Source organism: Salvelinus sp. IW2-2015, linkage group LG2 (assembly GCF_002910315.2).
Source record: "Salvelinus sp. IW2-2015 linkage group LG2, ASM291031v2, whole genome shotgun sequence".
Classification (NCBI taxonomy): domain Eukaryota; kingdom Metazoa; phylum Chordata; class Actinopteri; order Salmoniformes; family Salmonidae; genus Salvelinus; species Salvelinus sp. IW2-2015.
Genome location: NC_036839.1, coordinates 5,852,261 through 5,873,668, shown reverse-complemented (window position 1 = coordinate 5,873,668; position 21,408 = coordinate 5,852,261). Strand labels below are relative to the sequence as shown.

Here is a 21,408-nt window from a genome sequence, read left to right as displayed (position 1 = left end):
GCAAGACACTTGACCTCATCCTTACTAGAGGCTTCTCGCCTACTAATCTCACTGCAACCCCATCCAGGTCTCTGATCACTACATTGTTTCCATTTCGGTCTCCCTTTCCTCCAACCCTAACCGCTCAGCCGCTACACGCAGATGGTCATGCGCCGTCGCAATCTTTGCTCGCTCTCTCCCACTACTCTTCTATCCTATCATCTCTCCCTTTTGCTAAATCCTTCTCCCTCCTGTTTCCTGATTCTGCCTCATCGACCCTACTCTCCTTCCATTCCGCATCCTAGGACATTCACTCAGCCTATTGAGCCCACTGGTCTCACTCACACAGAAATTCCGCTATACCTCGACTTTTCTCCCCTTTCTCTCCAGATGACATCCTGTGACTAGTGAGGTCTGGCCGCCCGACAACTTGCCCGCTCGACCCCCTCCTCCCTTCTCCAATCCATCTCTGGAGACCTTCTCCCATTCCTCACTTCCCTCATCAACTCATCCCTGATTACTGGCAAAACGGCCCGAGTTGCTCCCCTCCTCAAGAAACCAACACTCGACTCATCTGACGTCAAACACTATAGATCTGTATCCCTTCTTTTCTTTCCAAAACAATGAGCGTGCTGTCTCTGATTAACTTTTGCATCATCTCTCTCAGAAATATCTTCTTTAACCTAACCAGTCAGGCTTAAAGATGGGTCACTCAACCGAGACTGCTCTTCTGTGTCACGGAGGCTCTCCGCACAGGCAAAGCTGACTCTCTCCTCTGCTCTCATCCTACTAGATCTAGCCACTGCCTTCGACACGTGAACCATCAGATCCTCCTCTCCACCCTCTCAGAGCTGGACGTTTTAGGCTATGCACACTCTTGGATTGTCATGGAGAGGATCTGTGTCTGCACCACTCTCACTACTGGGGTCCCTCAGGGCTCGGTTCTAGGCCCTCTCCTCTTCTCTCTATACACCAAGTCATTCAGCTCTGTCATATCCTCACATGGTCTCTCCTATCATTGATATGCGTATGACACTCTACTTTTCTTCTTCTGACACCCTGGTGGCGTCACGCATCTCTGCGTGCCTGGCAGAAATCTCAATTTGCATGTCGGCCCACCACCTCACCCTCGACAAGACGGAACTGCTTTTCCTCCCGGGCAAGGCCTGCCCACTCAAAGACCTCTCCATCACAGTTGACAACTCCACAGTGTCACCCTCCCAGAGTGCATAGAGCCTTGGAGTAAACCTGGACAACACCCTGTCGTTCTCTGCAAACATCAAAACAGTAACCCACCCCTGCAGGTTCATGCTCTACAACATCTGTAGAGTACGACCCTACCTCACACAGGAAGTGGTGCAGGTCGTAATCCAGACACTTGTCCTCTCCCGTCTGGACTACTGCAACTCACTGTTGGCTGGGTTCTCCGCTTGTGCCATCAAACACCTGCAACCTATCCAGAATGCAGCCTGGTTTTCAACCTTCCCAAGTTCTCTCATGTTACCCTGCTCCTCCGCACACTCCACTGGCTTCCAGTCAAAGCTCGCATCCACTACAAGACCATGGTGCTTACCTACGGAACTGCCCCTCCCTAACTTCAGGCTATGCTCAAACCCTATACCCCAACCCGAGCACTCCATTCCACTATCTCAGGCCTCTTGGCCCTCCCAGCTCCCACTCAGCCAAAGCTCTTCTCTGTCCTGGTACCCCAATGGTTGAAACAGCTTCCGCCTGAAGCTAGGACAGCAGTGTCCCTCTCCATCTTCTGAAAACATCTGAATCTCTACCTGTTCCAACAGTACTGTAAATAACCCCCCCGCTTCGAGCTCCAACTCTACTGATATCTACATTTACTTTCTATGCCTGTGATAAGATGGATAGGTGGGACATCCACATAAGATGAATGCACTAACTGTAGGTAACAACACATCCGCCACACTGATCCTCAACACAGGGGCCCCTCATGGGTGCGTGCTAAGCCCCCTTCTGTACTCCCTGTTCACTCATGACTGCATTCCCCCCCCCCTCCACATCACTGTTGTCATCTATGCATAGTCACTTTAACTTTACCTATATGTACATACTACCTCAACTAACCGGTGCCGCCGCACATTGACTCTGTACCGACACCCTCCTGTGGGTGTGTATATATATATATATATATATAGTTATTTTTTACTGCTGCTCTTTAATTACTTCTTACTTTTATCTCTTATTATCCATATTTTTTTTAAACGGCACTGTTGGTTAGGCTCATAAGTAAGCATTTCACTGTAAGGTCTACAACTGTTGTATTCGGCACATGTGACTAATAACATTTGATGTGATTTTAGTCTGGATAAGAGCATCTGCTAAATGTTATTGAATTTGACATCAGGACGGCATAACGTGTTGACTGATTTGAAAGGAAGCTGAAAAATTTATGGGAAAAGATAGGCAAGCCATCTAGCCTGACAAGAACACTATACATTTGGCACTTGCCGCAAGTTTTAATACAGCCAAATATCCTGCTGATCTGGACTTTCAACATCACTAGACAGAAATCACAGAGCATCTATTACAATTAGAGGGTCCCAGCCTCAGGCAACCATTTAATAGCAAGGTAGGAGTCTAAAACTATCTGTAGTTGAAATGGGATAGGTAAGAAAATAAGTCTAAAACATTAATTAAACAGTCGCTAGGACTAATCATTGCTTAATAGGAGGCTCTCAACTTTAACACAAAAGTCTAAACCTACCATTGGTTAATTCTGAGGTCCAAAATTATTATGGGCTAAAAGTAGTATCATTGGTCATCTCAAAAGCTTACGAAGGGAAGACTAAACCCATATGAACATTAACAGGGACGCAGGCTGGTTTACATTGGGGTGGGTCAGTCAAGTAGTGTACCTCGACTTCTTTGAGGCTCTGCATGTACTTTGACTCCACATCTTGGAGCTGATCCTTCAGCTCATGAATCTCCTGGGGTGAAGAGCATGGAAGTGGTGAGGAAAGAGACAGACGAATGCTGCGACAGGGTCGATAGATGAAGTGATGAGCACAGCGACAGGTAGAGAATGACATCTGCAGAGCAGTGTGCGTTGCACAGGGATGGGCTCTTAACGATTGGACGTGATGGAAGAGGGTGCTAGAACACCCATGGCTTTCTTACCTTGATCTCTAGTATGGAGGTGTCTGTGTCGCCAGTGATCGACGATTCGCCACTTCCTCTCCTGGAGGAAGACCCGCTGAGTGAAGCGAGGGTGGAAGCGGATTGAGATCCCTTTTCCAGGAAATCTCTGTCCTCCACCTGGGAACAAAGGGGACATACTGATATAATAGGGGCCACATCATGCCTTTAAAAAGGGCCAAAGTGCCATGGATTCATAAGGAATGGAGGGGGGAAAAAACACTGACTCTTCCGCCACAAGTCTGCACTCAATTTCACCATCACATCTTCACCTTTCTCCACTTCGGCCAATCACATTATCCCTCCAAAGCTTTGGGGACAGTCAGCAGTCTTTCTATCCAATCATAAACCAGCAGCAGTTTAAATGCTGTTGCAACAACAATTGCTGGGTAAGTTAAGTGCGCACGCCTAATTGTCAGACTGGTCTGTGAACTTCAGTGCCTTGCATTGTTCATATCTGTCACAACAACTGACATATGACTACATATGGAATAGCAAAACTGTCCTTAGTATTAGACATGCTATGTTAGTCATATTGTTCACCTACCATGCCTATCAACTCAGCATCAATACTGGTTACAGGAGTTCTTGGAAAATAGTTGAGTCAAAAGTAGTTCTAGTCCACGACACACCATAGTGTTAGTCCCATTCTACAACACTAATTTGTTTAATCAACAACACACCATCCACCTGCATGCTATATCCTTGCAATTGATATTTTTTTATTAACTAGTGCCAGTGTTGACATCTCATTAGGTCTAAAAGCACTTTCTAAGGTTAGTCTCCTCTTTCCCATCTTGACAATGACCATACAATCCAGGATCAATCCAAGTCAGACAGCAGTTACTCTCTCTAGGTCTACCCTCCAACTCCACACGAAAGCAGACAAGTCTCTCTGTGAGAGTTGAGACCACACTGCCATGACTCTGGGAAGGCAGTGCCGCCCCACTCACATCGAATAAATCGTGGATGGTCATGTGACCCAGGTCTCTGGGCAGGCTACTGCCGGTGGCCGTGCAGGAAGCTGCAGTCATCATAGGGGCCCACCAGAGGGCGCAATGCCACAAGGTATATTTCAGGGAGGTCACTTTCTCACATGCACATAAACACAGAGCTCTCTATATAGCCAAATACACGTGTCTATTGCCTCTTTCCAACCAAAACACATGTATGAATGAACACACAATAAATGGCTAAACTGAGAATGTGTCAAACGGACTCTAGGAACAAGGATCAGCCTACAGCTGTATAGAGTAATGAGCATCCCAGACAGTATACACAGTAGCCCACATGAAAATGGATTCCTGTAAAGAAATAATTGAAAGTTGGATGATATGTAAAAGGTAGGATGACCCAGCGTACCAGACTTCAACTAGTCTTCATATTCTTGCCACTGGTTAATAGAATATTTGCCCCGAGTTGACAATTCAAACAAGTTGCTTTTCTGGGCAACCTCTAAACGCAATACGAGTTACAGCAAAAGGCTGAATTGGGTAGCAGACATCACTTTCTCTGTAACAATTATAATTGCCATCTGAAAGATGCCAGTTATACATTCATCTACTTCTGGCCCTGTTGTGTCAAACAAAACCCACTCACAAAAACACAGGGCAATCGCTGAGATTTATTTTGGCATGATGCAGCAGCACCCTGTAATGCTTTGCCAATCATCACTACCAAATTAACCGAAGACCATCGAGATGGTGGTTATTGTGAAATATGGCCTCAATTGACGACTGTTGCCCTTCCAATTATCAATTAATTCCTTATTGACAGAACAAGCAAATCAGGAGCCAAATTGTGAACGCCATAGACATAATTGAAATTGCAATGGACAAAGACTTTAGGAGATATGTGGTTAGAGTGTTGGACTAGTAACCTAAAGGTTGCTAGATCGAATCTCCGAGCTGACAAGGTAAAAATCTGTCGTTCTGCCTCTGAACAAGGCAGTTAACCCACTGTTCCTAGGCCGTCATTGAAAATAAGAATTTGTTCTTAACTGACTTGCCTAGTTAAATAAAAGGTCAAATAAAAAATATATAAATTTTAAAATGACAGAAAATGCATAAACCATTCAAGTCTTATATCACCATGAATAAAAAAAACTTCACTGAAAAAAACATGAAGTACAACTATGAAGGCTTACTTTAACTCAAGACAATATGACTAGTCCACTAAAATTCGTCAGTCTGATTATGCTCGTTAAATGGTCGTGTCACGCTAATAAGGTTCCATGGTTGGACAGTGTGACTGAGGGGTGCTCTCCACTGGGCTGGCATGGACTGAGCTTGCTTTGGAGGACGCCCTGGACCTGGTGCAGCGATAACTACTGTACTCTGAAGGCTGGGGATGGCACCCTCACCCACCAGCATCAATGTGCACGCACACACACACACACGTGCACGCATAACGTCACAAACCCTGCTGCTGCGGTCATTCAATGGACATTGGCATATGCTCTCAAAGAGAGGATATGGTAAGGAGAGAAATAATGTAGACCAAGCTACTGAAAATAGGCCCTTTACAAGACTAAATTGTGACAGGAGCATTTGATTCTTATTAAAGAGATGGAGACCAGACAGGCTTCTTTAGGAAACTTTCTGAAAGGACATACACCGAGTATAGAACACCTGCTCTCTCCATGAGAAACTGGCCAGGTGAATCCAAGTGAAAGCGATGATCCCTTATTGATATTGCTAGTTAAATCCACTTTAAAATCAGTGTAGATGAAGGGGAGGAGACAGGTTAAAGAAGGATTTAAGTCTTGAGAAAATTGAGACAGATTGTGCGAGGTTGATTCAAATAATCTAAACTTGAGGAGTTGGTTATTTGAATCAGCTGTGTAGTGCTAGCAGGGCTGCAAAGGGACGGAAACTTTCAGGTAAACTTCCCGGCACAGACACAAGGACAACAGACACACTGGTCTCTACATTGCAGATGAGCTGAAGGCAGTCAATGACCTTGGACCACGCAAGGTATTTGCACTGGTGACAGAATGTTGCGAACATGAAAGCTGCTTGGTCTAAAGTGGAGGAGTGCTACCACTCACATCATACCCATTGGCTGTGCTGCTCATGCATTGAATATGCTCCTCAAGGACATCATGGCACTGAAAACAATGGATACACTCTACAAGAGCACCAAGGAAATGGTTAGGTATGTGAAGGGTCATCAAGTTATAGCAGGAATCTACATCACCAAGCAAAATGAGAAGAATAAGAGCACCACATTGAAGCTGCCCAGAAACACCCGTTGGGGTGGTGTTGTCATCATGTTTGACAGTCTCCTGGAGGGGAAGGAGTCTCCCCAAGATATGGCCATATCACAGTCTGCCAATATGGATAGGCCCATCAAGAGGATCCTCCTGGATGATGTATTTTGGGAGAGAGTGGTAAGCACCCTGAAACCTATAGCAGTAGCCATTGCACAGATTGAGAGAGACAACGACATCCTGTCTGATGTTCAGACTCCCTGGCCTAGGCTACTACTATTCTACGTGGCAGGGATAGGAAGGCGGCATTTTTTTTGGTCTCGCTTAGGGCAGCATATCAGCCAGGACCGAGCCTGATCACCGTTGATGAGTCTAGAAATGAAGAAAAGATTCCGTATCAAATTATACCATGCCAGGTTGGAGAGGATTGGCGCATTGTTCATTTGCGACAAAATTAGCACATTTTAGGCTCAGAGCCAGAACAAGCTTGTCTACTGCTGTTGAATAATTAATGAAGTCAGATACATCCAAACTTTAAAAGACCGATTTATTTATTTACTAGCAAGTGATGAAAATGTGCATTGTATAAAAGAAAGTCTACACCAATTTCTTTTTTTACTATAGTGCCATAGCCTATAGCGGTCTGCACCCCCTAGCGGATTAGCTGCTTGTGCATCAAAAGACAGTTGGAAAGAGGAGGAGCTGTAGAAAGTTTAGACAATTGCTTATAATCATTAGTAAACACTCCCGTTATTAGGTAAAGTCCATCTACATGAAAATAAAGTAAAAAACTAAAAGAATTGCCCTATTTAAACAGTTTCGACAGTCATTTTATTTTCATGACGGTGTTCATCCATAACCGTCGGTTATTCAATTACTGTCACAGCCCTAACTAATAGATAACTTAAGAAACATTGCCTTGAGAATCCATTACCAAAAACCAACATATCTTTAAGATGTTTTCAAACCTCTCTTCCTCATGAGAGAGAAGATAATGAAAGTTCACAGAAGTAACAAGTAAATATAGATCTATCAATTAGTTAATGTGTTTACTGATATCAATGAAGTTATTAAAACTAGAAATTCCGTTACCAAAATCAGTAACGGCATTTCCCAAAAATCTGAATGGAATTTTTGCAATGGAATTGGCTACAATGGGAAATCATAGTAGTCGTCACAAACCACAGTCGGGTTTGGACAGCACCTCTACTTTTCTTTGAGTATAGTTCAGCACAGTAGAGTTCAGTACAATAAATGTACTCTACTCTTCTGTAGCTGTACTTTGCTATACTTTGATGTCCAAACTAGTGAAAAAGACTTCAATGATTGGTTCAGATTTGGTCCGGTCCAACGAAATTTGGTCTTGTTTGGGGGCAGAGCTCATTAAAATAATAGCTGGTGTGTAGAATAATACCCAAATATGCAAAGGAGGATATTACATATTTCTACCTTTGTGTACCTATTTATGACACATCACCATGAAGAGAATGACATTCATATCCATAATTATGCATTTATGTGTAGTACAGATCAGGGACCCATGATGAAATTCCATTACCGCAATTCCGTTAACTAGTGTAAATCCAATTCACTTACTGTAGTTCAATTTTGTCAATGTGTCATGTCACAGTGACACCCCATTATTTCAGAAGACATAGTTGAATCTTAATTCGGAGCAGATATTATAGAGTTTTTGGTTAAACGTGGACACAAAAAAAAGAGGGAGTTTTTGCAAAAAAATTCAGTTACCAAACTTTGCATCTGCACATTTCTTCCATTAAATGTGTTTTGTGAAATGTCCAGTGTAAATTGTGAACGGTAGTCCTTAGAGTTGTATGGTTTGTTAAACTTTGAAATCAATGGGTTTTGTTTGGCATACATTTTAAGTGAAAAATCGGAGTCTCTGCGCAATTCTGTTACACAATGGGAGTCTTACACGAGAACTGGAGCGGATGACCCTTCGAGACCCACTGTGCACTGTCCTCATATAAAGAGCCCTGCAGGGGTGGGATCGGATGTCAAACACACACACACACACCATTACATTTTTCGAGGCAGTGCTCTCTGATCATGCTTGCTAGTCTACATGACACAGTGACAATCATAGCCGATTTTCTCCAGTGCAGTTACTTCTCCAATAAAATAGGAACAACCAAAAGTGAAGTGATTGCTGCTGTACAGTAAGTTCGATCGGAACTTCTTGTTTACCACAGAGTGGCTTATTTTTAAGAGCTCATGTTGAAATGTTATTTAGTTGACTGTAGGAAAAGTGTGTGTTACAGCTGGCATATACAGTGCATTCGGAAAGTATTCAGACCCCTTGACTTTTTCCAAATGTTTTTACGTTACAGCCTTATTCTAAAATGGATTAAATAAAACAATCTCCATAATGACAAAATGAAAACAGGTTTAGACATGTCTGCAAATTTAGAATTTTTTTAAATAAATATTATAGTAACATAAGTACTCAGACCCTTTGCTATGAGACTCGAAATTGAGCTCAGGTGCATCCTGTTTACATTGATCATCCTTGAGATGTTACTACAACTTGGAGTCCACCTGTGGTAAATTCAATTAATTGAACATGATTTGGAAAGGCACACAGTATAGGATGCCTCTATTTAAAGTCCCATAGTTGACAGTGCATGTCAGAGCAAAAACCAAGCCACGAGGTCGAAGGAATTTTCCGTAGAGCGCCAAGACATGATTGTGTTGAGGCACAGATCTGTGGAAGGGTGCAAAAAGTGTCTGCAGCATTCGAGGTCCCCAAGAACACAGTGGCCTCCATCATTTTAAAAATGGAATAAGTTTGGAACTACTAAGACTTCCTAGAGCTGGCCGCCCGACAAAACTGAGCAATCGGGGGAGAAGGGCCTTGGTCAGGGAGGTGACCAAGAATCCGATGGTCACTTTGACAGAGCTGCAGAGTTCCTCTGTGGAGATGGAAGAACCTTCCAGAAGGACAACCATCTCTGCAGCACTCCACCAATCAGGCCTTTATGGTAGTGTCCAGATGAAAGCCACTCAGTAAAAGGCTCGACAGCCCACCTGGAGCTTGCCAAAAGGCACCTAATGGACTCTCAGACCATGAGAAACAAGACTCTGGTATGATGGAACCAAGATTGAATGCCAAGCGTCACGTCTGGATGAAACCTGGCACCATCCCTACGGTGAATCATGGTGGAGGCAGCATCATGCTTTGGGGATGTTTTTCAGCGTCAGAGACTGGGAGAATAGTCAGGATTAAGGGAAGGATGAACAGAGCAAAGTACAGAGAGAACCTTGATGAAAACCTGCTCCAGAGTGCTCAGGACCTCAGACTGGGGCAAAGGTTCACCTTCCAACAGGACAACAACCTAAGCACACAGCCAAGTCAACACAAGAGTGGCTTCGGGACAAGTCTCTGAATGTCCTTGAGTGGTCCAGCCAGAGCCCGGACCTGATCGAACGTCTCTGGAGAGACCTTAAACTAGCGGTGCAGCTTCACTCCCCATCCAACCTGACAGAGCTTGAGAGGATCTGCAGAGAACAAATGGGAGAAACTCCCAAAATACAGGTGTGTCAAGCTTATAGCGTCATATGAAGATGACACGAGGCTGTAATTGCAAACATTTCTTAAAACCTGTTTTTACTTTGTCATTATGGGGTATTGTGTGTAGATGAATGAGGTGGGAAAAAAACTATTCAATCCATTTTAAAATAAGGCTGTGACATAAAATGTGCAAAAACTCAAGGTCTGAATACTTCCCGAAAGCACCGTACAGTATCATATTGGGTGGGGTCAAAGGTCAGATTAATGAATACCTTCACAAACCCTGTGATGGCGCCGGTAGTAGATCTGGCAGAGTAGCCCAGATTACTAAATATGTTGGTACAGTAGGGAGGGAGTAAGAATACATGTCACAACATGTATTCAAAAGACATTGTAGTCAGTGCCTGGGTAACATTAAGACCATGTCATCTAGCCTGGTCCCAGATCTGTATGCCGCCTTGTCAACTCCTACGGTCATGGTCACACCAAACATATTGGCAAAACAGCACAAACCGATCTAGGAGCAGTTCTGGGAGTTCACACCTCAGGAAAGATGTAATTTTGTCTTCACATACAACTTCGAAGTGTGTGTGTCGTGTGTGTGTGTGAACAGACCTCGTAGCCATTGTAGGAAGAAAGCTGTTGTCTAGGAGAGGACAGACCATTTTTGTTGTAAAGGTCAGAGGAAGTATAGGATGCCTACAATTAGAGAAAGAGGCAGAGGGGGTGGGATTGAAAGATAAAACGCAACACAGAAAGAGAGAGGAAACCGAAATGACTAGGAAACCTACGTCGAAATGTGTTGGCCAATGACAATCCCATTCAATACTACAAAAGTAGGTGGAAACATCCTCCTAGCCGACATCGCAATATACAGTGGAGTCTGAAATGATTGACACCCTTGATGAAGATGAGAAAAAATGACTGTATTAAATAAATCATTCAAATCCTGAGCTGTACTCCATTAGCATTATTTCTGCAGCCGTAACTTCACACACAGCTCACAGTTTCTTTCTAAACTTTTAATAATGATGAATGAAACCACGCCGAGTCATACTAAGTCATAATCATGTCAAACGCGTCTGGCATAAATGCTGAACAAGAGAACATATCCATTTATAGCTAAAGGTGGCTACTCTAAAGAGAGCGCTAAACAAACACGAGAAAAGAACAAAAAAACACAGATTAACTGGAAGAAAAACACAGTGAGTGAGAGGAGTCAGACTTGCAGATATCAACTCTGACGGTTAGTGGACAAGCCGTGCTGAGAAAGAGAGAAGAGGAAGGCGCGAGCGTTACGTAAGACGCACATATCGCACAATGCAATCGGGGTCAGAAGTGAGATCCAGCATCTGTGGGTAACACCAAAGTATTAATGCACAGTCATTTACACGACACCCACCGGCTGCAGGCCTAGTCTGGAGAAGTGAGAGACTGCTAATGCTCACATCACTGAGTCTGGAGCTCTGAGAGTGGGTGAGGAGGGGAGAGCGAGAGAATTAAACCCTGATGTCTACAACATTTAAGAAAACACTGCTATCAAACAGGCCACATTTGCCACAATTCATTTCCTTAGAAAGCGGACGATGCAGAGTTAACCATCTTCAGATCAATACATTTGAATTCAAATGGTTCTTTATTGGCAGAATAAATGAAGGCAGTAGGGCTTTTACCAGAACTATAAAAGAAAGAAATAGGGAGAGGGAAAGAGGGAACCCACCAGCTGCAGGTCTAGTCTGGAGGAGTGAGACCCTGCTTCAAATCAAATCAAATTTTATTAGTCACATACACATGGTTAGCAGATGTTAATGCGAGTGTAGCGAAATGCTTGTGCTTRTAGTTCCGACAATGCAGTAATACCAACAAGTTAATCTAACCTAACAATTCCACAACTACTACCTTATACAACACACAAGTGTAAGGGATAAAGAATATGTACATAAAGATATATGAATGAGTGGTGGTACAGAACGGCATGGCAAGATGCAGTAGATGGTATAGAGTACGGTATATACATATGAGATGAGTACTGTAGGGTATGTAAACATAAAGTGGCATAGTTTAAAGTGGCTAGTGGTACATGTATTACATAAAGATGGCAAGATGCAGTAGATGATATAGAGTACAGTATATACATATGAGATGGGTAATGTAGGGTATGTAAACATTATATTAAGTGGCATTGTTTAAAGTGGCTAGTGGTACATTTTTACATAATTTCCATCAATTCCCATTTTTAAAGTGGCTGGAGTTGAGTCAGTATGTTGGCAGCGGCCGCTAAATGTTAGTGGTGGCTGTTTAACAGTCTGATGGCCTTGAGATAGAAGCTGTTTTTCAGTCCTCGGTCCCTGCTTTGATGCACCTGTACTGACTCGCCTTCTGGAGATAGCGGGGTGAACAGGCAGTGGCTTGGGTGGTTGTTGTCTTGATGATCTTTATGGCCTTCCTGTGACATCGGTGGTGTAGGTGTCCTGGAGGGCAGGTAGTTTGCCCCGGTGGTGCGTTCTGCAGACCTCACTACCCTCTGGAGAGCCTTACGGTTGTGGGCGGAGCAGTTGCCGTACCAGGCGGTGATACAGCCCGACAGGATGCTCTCGATTGTGCATCTGTAGAAGTTTGTGAGTGCTTTTGGTGACAAGCCGAATTTCTTCAGCCTCCTGAGGTTGAAGAGGCGCTGCTGCGCCTTCTTCACAACGTGTCTGTGTGGGTGGACCAATTCAATTTGTCCGTGATGTGTACACCGAGGAACTTAAAACTTTCCACCTTCTCCACTACTGACCCGTCGATGTGGATAGGGGGGTGCTCCTCTGCTGTTTCCTGAAGTCCACAATCATCTCCTTTGTTTTGTTGACGTTGAGTGTGAGGTTATTTTCCTGACACCACACTCCGAGGGCCCTCACCTCCTCCCTGTAGGCCGTCTCGTCGTTGTTGGTAATCAAGCCTACCACTGAGTGTCATCCGCAAACTTGATGATTGAGTTGGAGGCGTGCATGGCCACGCAGTCGTGGTGAACAGGGAGTACAGGAGAGGGCTCAGAACGCACCCTTGTGGGGCCCCAGTGTTGAGGATCAGCGGGGTGGAGATGTTGTTACCTACCCTCACCACCTGGGGCGGCCCGTCAGGAAGTCCAGGACCAGTTGCACAGGGCGGGTCGAGACCCAGGGTCTCGAGCTTGATGACGAGTTTGGAGGGTACTATGGTGTTAAATGCTGAGCTGTAATCGATAGCAGCATTCTCACATGGGTATTCCTCTTGTCCAGATGGGTTAGGGCAGTATGCAGTGTGGTTGCGATTGCGTCGTCTGTGGACCTATTGGGTCGGTAAGCAAATTGGAGTGGGTCTAGGGTGTCCGGTAGGGTGGAGGTGATATGGCCTTGACTAGTCTCTCAAAGCACTTCATGATGACGGAAGTGAGTGCTACGGGGCGGTAGTCGTTTAGCTCAGTTACCTTAGCTTTCTTGGGAACAGGAACAATGGTGGCCCTCTTGAAGCATGTGGGAACAGCAGACTGGGATAAGGATTGATTGAATATGTCCGTAAACACACCAGCCAGCTGGTCTGCGCATGCTCTGAGGACGCGGCTGGGAATGCCGTCTGGGCCTGCAGCCTTGCGAGGGTTAACACGTTTAAATGTTTTACTCACCTCGGCTGCAGTGAAGGAGAGCCCGCAGGTTTTGGTAGGGGGCCGTGTCAGTGGCACTGTATTGTCCTCAAAGCGGGCAAAAAAGTTGTTCAGCCTGTCTGGGGCAAGACATCCTGGTCCGCGACGGGGCTGGTTTTCTTTTTGTAATCCGTGATTGACTGTAGACCCTGCCACATACCTCTTGTGTCTGAGCTGTTGAATTGCGACTCGATTTTGTCTCTGTACTGGGACTTAGCCTGTTTGATTGCCTTGCGGAGAGAATAGCTACACTGTTTGTATTCGGTCATGCTTCCGGTCACCTTGCCCTGGTTAAAAGCAGTGGTTCGTGCTTTCAGTTTCACGTGAATGCTGCCGTCAATCCACGGTTCCTGGTTTGGGAATGTTTTAATCGTTGCTGTGGGTACGACATCGTCAATGCACTTCCTAATGAACTGCTCACCGAATCAGCATATTTGTCAATATGTTGTTGGACGCAATGCGGAACATATTCCAATCCGCGTGATCGAAGCAGTCTTGAAGCGTGGATTCAGATTGGTCGGACCAGCGTGAACAGACCTGAGCGCGGGAGCTTGTTGTTTTAGTTTCTGTTTGTAGGCTGGAATCAACAAAATGGAGTCGTGGTCAGCTTTTCCGAAAGGGGGCGGGGGAGGGCCTTATATGCGTCGCGGAAATTAGTATAACAATGATCTAGGGTTTTCCCAGCCCTGGTAGCACAATCGATATGCTGATAGAATTTAGGGAGTTTTGTTTTTAGATTAGCCTTGTTAAAATCCCCAGCTACGATGAATGCAGCCTCAGGGTGTGTGGTTTCCAGTTTACAAAGAGTCAGATAAAGTTCGTTCAGGGCCATCGATGTGTCTGCTTGGGGGGGAATATATACGGCTGTGATTATGATTGAAGAGAATTCCCTTGGTAGATAATGCGGTCGACATTTGATTGTGAGGAGTTCTAGATCAGGTGAACAGAATGACTTGAGTTCCTGTGTGTTGTTATGATGATCACACCACGTCTCGTTAATCATAAGGCATACCCCCCCGCCCTCTTCTTACCAGAAAGATGTTTGTTTCTGTCGGCGCGATGCATGAAGAAACCAGCTGGCTGCACCGACTCCGTTAGCGTCTCTTGAGTTAGCCATGTTTCGTGAAGCAGAGCACGTTGCAATCCCTGATGTCTCTCTGGAATGCTACCCGTGCTCGGATTTATCAACTTATTGTCAAGAGACTGGACATTGGCGAGTAGTATGCTAGGGAGTGGAGCGCGATGTGCCCGTCTCCGAAGCCTGACCACGAGACCGCCTCGTTTGCCCCTTTTACGGCGTCGCACAGGGTCGCCGGCTGGGATCAGATCCATTGTATTGGGTGGAAGGCAAAACACTGGATCCGTTTCGGGAAAGTCATATTCCTGGTAGGAACGATGATGAGTTGACGTTAATCGTATTTTCAGTAGTTCCTCCCGACTGTATGTAATGAAACCTAAGATTACCTGGGGTACCGATGTAAGAAATAACACATAAAAAAGCAAAATACTGCATATTTTCCAAGGAACGCGAAGCGAGGCGGCCATCTCTTTCCGGCGCCGGATGTTAGAAAGCTTGTGCTTGTGCTCATCACGGAGTCTGGAGCTCTGAGAGTGGGTGAAGAGGAGAGACGGAGAAAGCCTAATGAACTACAGGGCACCTAACTACAGCAAAGTGAGCACACCATGTAAACTTGCACCCTTCTATCTGCGAAATCATAAACATAACTTCCCTCACTGGTTACAAAAGGAACAGTCAAGAAACTATCTTTGAATAGTTCAATGTGGTCAATAATGACCTTTTAAAACAGTGGACTGATGAAATAAGGAATACGGGAAAAAAACAGTATGGAATTAGGTGGCATGGAAACCTCACTATCCTGAAACTCCCTTATAAAACATGCGCACTGAACACACACATTTCTGACCATTTAACTTGTTCCAACTGAAGTCAACTTTTACCCATTGGCATCCATCCATTTACCCTGCTGGAGACTAGCCATTTACTACAGGTTAAAAGACACTACTAACCAGACAGGATATAGCACTGTGCCCATTGTCATAACTGTTGCTCTGTAAGGGACAGAAGCCACGCAAATAAGCAAGAATACCGAGAGAAAAAATCTATTTGGGCTATTCATTAAGATCAGAGGCGTTCGACTTCACGTGTCACGATCTTTGTATTTGTCTTTTTCTTGGACTTCTTGTCCTTCACCCAGGAAAGGGAGGAGCAGCCCTGGGAAAGGGGAGTGGAGGAGAGGAAGATAGGACAGGAGGGTAAAGGTGTGTGTCGGGAGCTCTCTCCGCCCATCGGGAAAGCTATCGGCCTGTTAGCTACCCATGCCACACACGCACAGAGATTACTGATATACTGTACCAGATGTCACAGAAAGAACACATGTGCAACAAGGCAAGATGCGAGGCAGAAACCTTGCAATCGCCTCATTGATTCCCATCATCACCAAACAACTGATCAAGATGTTAGCCATATGTGACCTTATGATTTGGGTCAAACAAGCAAACGGGTGCAAAAGCCAAGAAAATCCCAAACTGATGCAACTGGGCCTAGACCCATCCCTTTTTTGGTTTTAACAACTTGCGTTCCCCTTTATGGAATTATGTCTCACTCAACATATCAACTCTACTCCAGAACCTTAGCACTACAATATTTTCCATGATTACTCACCATAAAACAATCTTCTTTGAAGATTCAGATAACAGTGCTAAAAATAGTGCAGCGTCGGTGTGAATCCCAAATGGCACTCTATTCCCTATACAGTGGGCATAAGTATGCACACTAATCTTGGATTTTTTTCATATTTTGTTGCATCTACAAACAATTGTTCATCATTTCAAAGTGAAAAGAACATTTAAAATTGTTTTACATTTATAAAAATCTAATAACTTAAACAGTTGTGATAGTATTCACACCTTTTGTTTATGCAAGCCTAAATCAGTTCAGGAGAAAAAAGAAAAAAGTAAGACACATGGACAAATAAGAAGGGGGTGACAATTTTTTTTTATGACTACCACTTTCCTCTGTCCCCCATACATACTATGTAAGGTCCCTCAGTCAAGTATTGGATTTCAAGCTCAGATTCAACTACAAGGTCAGTCATTGGTAGATAACAAATCAGACATTGAATATCTCTTAAAATTGTAATTATGCTGTGAATGATGTATTAAACCACCCAACAAAGATACAGGTGTCCTTCTAAACTGCAGGACATGAAGGAAACTGCTCAGGGATGTCAGCATGAGGTGATTGGTGATTTTAAAACAGCTACAGAGTTCAATGGCCATGAAAGGAGAAAACTGAGTACGAATCAACAATGTAATTACTCCACAATAATGACCTACATCTGAGTAAAAATAAAAATACACAGAACACAAATATTCCAAAACATGCATGCATGCAACAGGGCACTAAAGTAATACTGCAAAAACAAAACACAGCAAATTAATAACCTTTTTGGCCTAAATGCAAAGCCTTATGTTTGGGGCAAATCCAATGCAACACATCACTGAGTAACTACCTCCTTATTTTCAACCATGGTGGTGGCTGCATCATGGTATGGGTATGCGTGACATCGCCAAAGACTGGGGAGGTTTTCCAGGATAAAAAGAAAACAGGATGGAAAAATCCTAGAGGAAAACCGGCTTCAGTCTGCTTTACAGCACACTAGGAGAGGAATTCACCTTTCAGCAGGACAATAACCTACAACACATGGCCAAATCTACACTGGAGTTACTTACCAAGAAGACAGCGAATGTTTCTGAGTGGCCGAGTTACAGTTTTGACCTACATATTCTTGAAGATCAATGGCAAGACTTGAACATTGAGGTTTAGCCATGACCCCCAAAACCTTGACAGAGCTTGAACAAAATAATACTAATTTGAAAAGAACAATAAGCAAATATTGCACAGTCACAGTGTGCAAAGCTCTAAGACTTACGTGTACGCGCTGCCAAATATGTATCTGACATTTATTGAATACTTATCTAATCAAGGTACCAGTAACTGCCAAAAAAATGGAAACACTGGGGTAAATGAGAAATACGAAGTATGTTGAAAGCAGGTGCTTCCACATAGGGCACGAGTGGACACTGAATGGTTTGACGAGCATGAAACGATGTATGCCATGGCTGGCTCAGTCACCAGATCAAAACCCAATAGAACACCCATGGGAGATTCTGGAGCGGCGCCTGAGACAGCGTTTTACACCACCATCAACAAAACTCCAAATTATGGAAATTCTTGTGGAAAATGGTGTCGCATCCCTCCATTAGAGTCCCAGAAACTTGTAGAATCCATGCCAAGGTGCATTTAAGCAGTTCTGGCTCACCCTATTAAAACACTTTATGTTGTGGTTTCCTTTATTTTGGCAGTTACCTGTACATTAGGGTTTTATTTTTCATTAATAATTCAAATGAAAAAAATATTCCACTTTGACAGAGTATTTTGTGTAGATCGACACAAAACAATTATCCCAATGAAATTCATTTCAATCCCACTTTGTAACGCAATAAAATATGGACAAATCCAAAGGGGGTGAATACTTATGATACCCACTGGGCCCTGGTCCAAACTAGTGCACTATAAAAGGGAATAGGGAGCCATTTTGGAGGCGACCTGTGTGTTGGAACAGAAGGTTGGCAGTCAGGCTAACCAGCTCTTTAACAGTCGATTTACTCCATTACACTAGCCAGGGACAAACAAAGTAGTGTGATAGAAAAGTTAGACATTTACCTGATTTGTTTAATATTAATAGTTAGCGATTAATACTTAAATAGGACATTTCTGTTCTGTTTAATTCTGTGTTTCTGTAAAGAGATGGGTTTCCACTCTAGCTTCCTGCAGTTAGTCTGCTAGCGATAGCTTGAGCTGACAATGACTTGGTGATAAAAACCTAAAAGCTGGCATTCCATAGACAAGATGTGGTGTGTGTGACCCGAGATAGACATAGCCTGGAAGAGTTTAGAACAATGCCTCATTATCTCGTCTTCCCGGCATCTGGGAAACTAAGCCGGGTTTGGAAGTAAAACAATATCCCGTGCAGATAACCAGGAGATGGACCAAGGTGGCTTATGGGAAGGTTGGAATCAGGCTGACTAAGCATTTTTAGGTCCTATATAACATGTTTTTTCATTATCGGTTAAGCACTTGGCAACACACTTCAGAGTGTGGGGTCAATGGTTTCATTATTGCAATAATGAATCAATATTAAATAAAGATTATTGTTTGAAGAAATTACAAAGTCTCAGTACTGAACTTCCCAAGACATTAGTCCGCTGAAGCAACTACTCATTAGGGCTGTGACTGAAATTGAATAACTGATGGTTAAAGACCATCATGAAAATAAAATAAAACATCAAAACCCATTTAAATAAGCCTAGATTCATTTTAGGATTATATTAACTTTATTTTCATGTAGATAAACTTTACCTAATAGTGGAAGTCTTTACTAACGATAAGAAATTGGTTTTGCTAACTTAGTCAACCAAACTTTCACCAGCTCCTCCTCTTTCCATCATTTGATGCTCGAGCTGCTAATCCACTAGACGGGCCAGGGTGTAGAGCGCTATGGGACACAAAAAGTGTTTGGTGTGGACTTTTTTACACAATGCACGTTTTCATCGCTTGCTAGTAAATAAATAAATTGGTATTTAAAAAAAGTTTAAATGTATCTAATTATTCAACAGCAGTTGACAAGGTTGTTCTGGCTCTGAGCCTATAATGGACAATGTGCCAGTCCTCTCCAACCTGGCATGGTATAATTTGATACGTAATCCTTTCTTAATATATAGACTAATCAATGCTGATCAGGCCTGGTCCTGGTCGCTATGCCGTTCTAGGCCAGACAAAAACAAATTGATGCCCTCCTATCCTCGCAACGTAGGTTAGTACCCTAGGATATATAGCGTCGGCCGCAATGCACTTTTACGAATGCCCATGTGGTAGCCTTCCGTTTGTAAAACAGGCAATTTACCATTCAATCGCTGTCATTTGGTTACATTAATTTTGACAATGTATGTATCCATTACAGCAGTTTACCGTTCTCATTCTCGGAGTGGAAACGTTGTTCGTGGAGTTCACAACGGGTTACACTTGTGAGAAACAAGTTTTGGTTTATTTCATACTATCATTTACACGCTCCATGTGAGCAATGAGCATGTGTCTGGTTTCTTTAAAGTATTTATTTTTTTTCACCTCACACAGTAAATCAACAAAGTCTGTTTTTTTTTAAACACCCATTCAATTTATAATAGTTCCTATTTGAATGATTGTCAATTTCATCTTCATACTATAGCATAGCTGTGCCCTTCATACTTTCCTTGTCAATTAATTATTTTATAGCCTCAGCGCGAGTTTGCTCATTCTCTCTATACGCCTTTATGTCCAATCAGAAAGTCTCCTAAAAGTACCCTTTCTGGACTCCATCTCTTTAATAAGAATCAAAACGTTCATGTCATGATTTAATCTTGTAAAAATGCTTATTTTCAGTAGCTTGGGCTGGTTTTGTGCATCAAAATAGGATCTGTATTAAAAATATATATATGCACAAAAGCCAACGGACAAGGACAAGGTAGGCCTATATACGAAAATGTGACAGATCCTCTCCAACCTGGCATATCTTAAATTTGGTGATTCATATTTATAAGTAATAACCTGAATAATAATACTAATTAAAAGCCATGATAATAACAAAGTGTAATGGCTTGTTTCGAATAGGTTTTATTAAGAAGCATATCCAGGTCAACAAGTGTACAAACAGAATTGTGATTAAGTAAAAAATTGAATGTAAGGAGGCTTTCCCAACAAATTGGTTTGGATTTTCCAAACTCTGGTGCGTTTCCCCCTTAGTTCGGTTAGTTTGGACTGGTGTGAATACTCTATATGCACTCGGGAGCGCACAAAACAAGGCAAAACAACATCCAAATCCATTCGTACCGTAGTGCGGTTCGCTGCAGGTGAGAACACAGGAAAATATTCAGAGGCGCGCAGTATTATTGGCTGGCTGTGAGCATTTGATGAAATGCACGCAGTACCATAACATCATACCTCAAACATTGTGTTAGTAGCAGCACATTTATGAGCGCATCCTATGCAGATTAGGGGAGACGGGGGCTATACCAGGGATCTAGGCTAGTCACATCACATCACAGTTAGAGAGGCTAAGGCTCTGTTTCCTCCCGCATATTGTTGGAAGACCAACGCGAAATTAAATCTAAAGTATGAGACGCGCAATTTATGCTTCTTGATAATCATAAATCCATCTAACGTGATCATTTTTCTCCAATAAACAAATGACTTGTTTTGTGTAGGCATTTCAGTTTGACATTTGGAAATATTAAACCAACTGGACCAAATGGGGGAAAAAATACAATGTAACAAATAATCAAACTAATTCGAATTATAGCTTAGAACTGTGTGTGAAAATTTCCTAATACAAGTGCTTACTAAGCATCGAAACACATGGCTCAGAGTTGCAATCATTAGTAGTTCAGATGGTAAATGGTAATAGAACATGCAACTCAACTTTAGAACACAAATGTCAATTAGTCAGCCGTGCCAACTTTCTCCATTGAGCACACACACCATTGTCTGAACACAATTAGTCCTCCATGCTAATGTTTGTGACACGCACAGACACATGAACCCAACACTGCACACCTATCCAATCTTCCAAACACACATTAAAACACATGGTTAGTAACTATAACGTCAGCAGTTCAACTGATGGAAGGTTTGAGTTCATGTAAATAATGAGCCAACCGAACAATCTGTAGGTCTCCTGTGAAGCTATTTTGCCGTCGCTAAGAGCAAAAACTACCGGGGCATAATTGGTGCATGATCCT

The 21,408-nt window shown here is 43.2% G+C and overlaps 1 protein-coding gene across 8 annotated transcripts in view; it reads right to left on the bottom strand.

The window, feature by feature from the left end:
- LOC111973494 (leucine-rich repeat flightless-interacting protein 2) overlaps positions 1–21,408 on the bottom strand; it is a 65,566-nt gene that overhangs the window by 18,353 nt on the left and 25,805 nt on the right. For 4 of the 8 annotated variants that reach the window (XM_024000920.3, XM_024000889.2, XM_024000898.2 and 1 more), the window contains exons 4-5: positions 3,130–3,267; positions 2,868–2,939 (exon numbers count right to left, since the gene is read on the bottom strand). In XM_024000920.3, coding sequence (XP_023856688.1) covers positions 2,868–2,939; positions 3,130–3,267 — 210 coding nt within the window. The remainder of the gene's footprint in view (positions 1–2,867; positions 2,940–3,129; positions 3,268–21,408) is intronic. The other 4 variants (XM_070446824.1, XM_024000894.2, XM_024000905.2 and 1 more) reach the window with 1 other exon arrangement.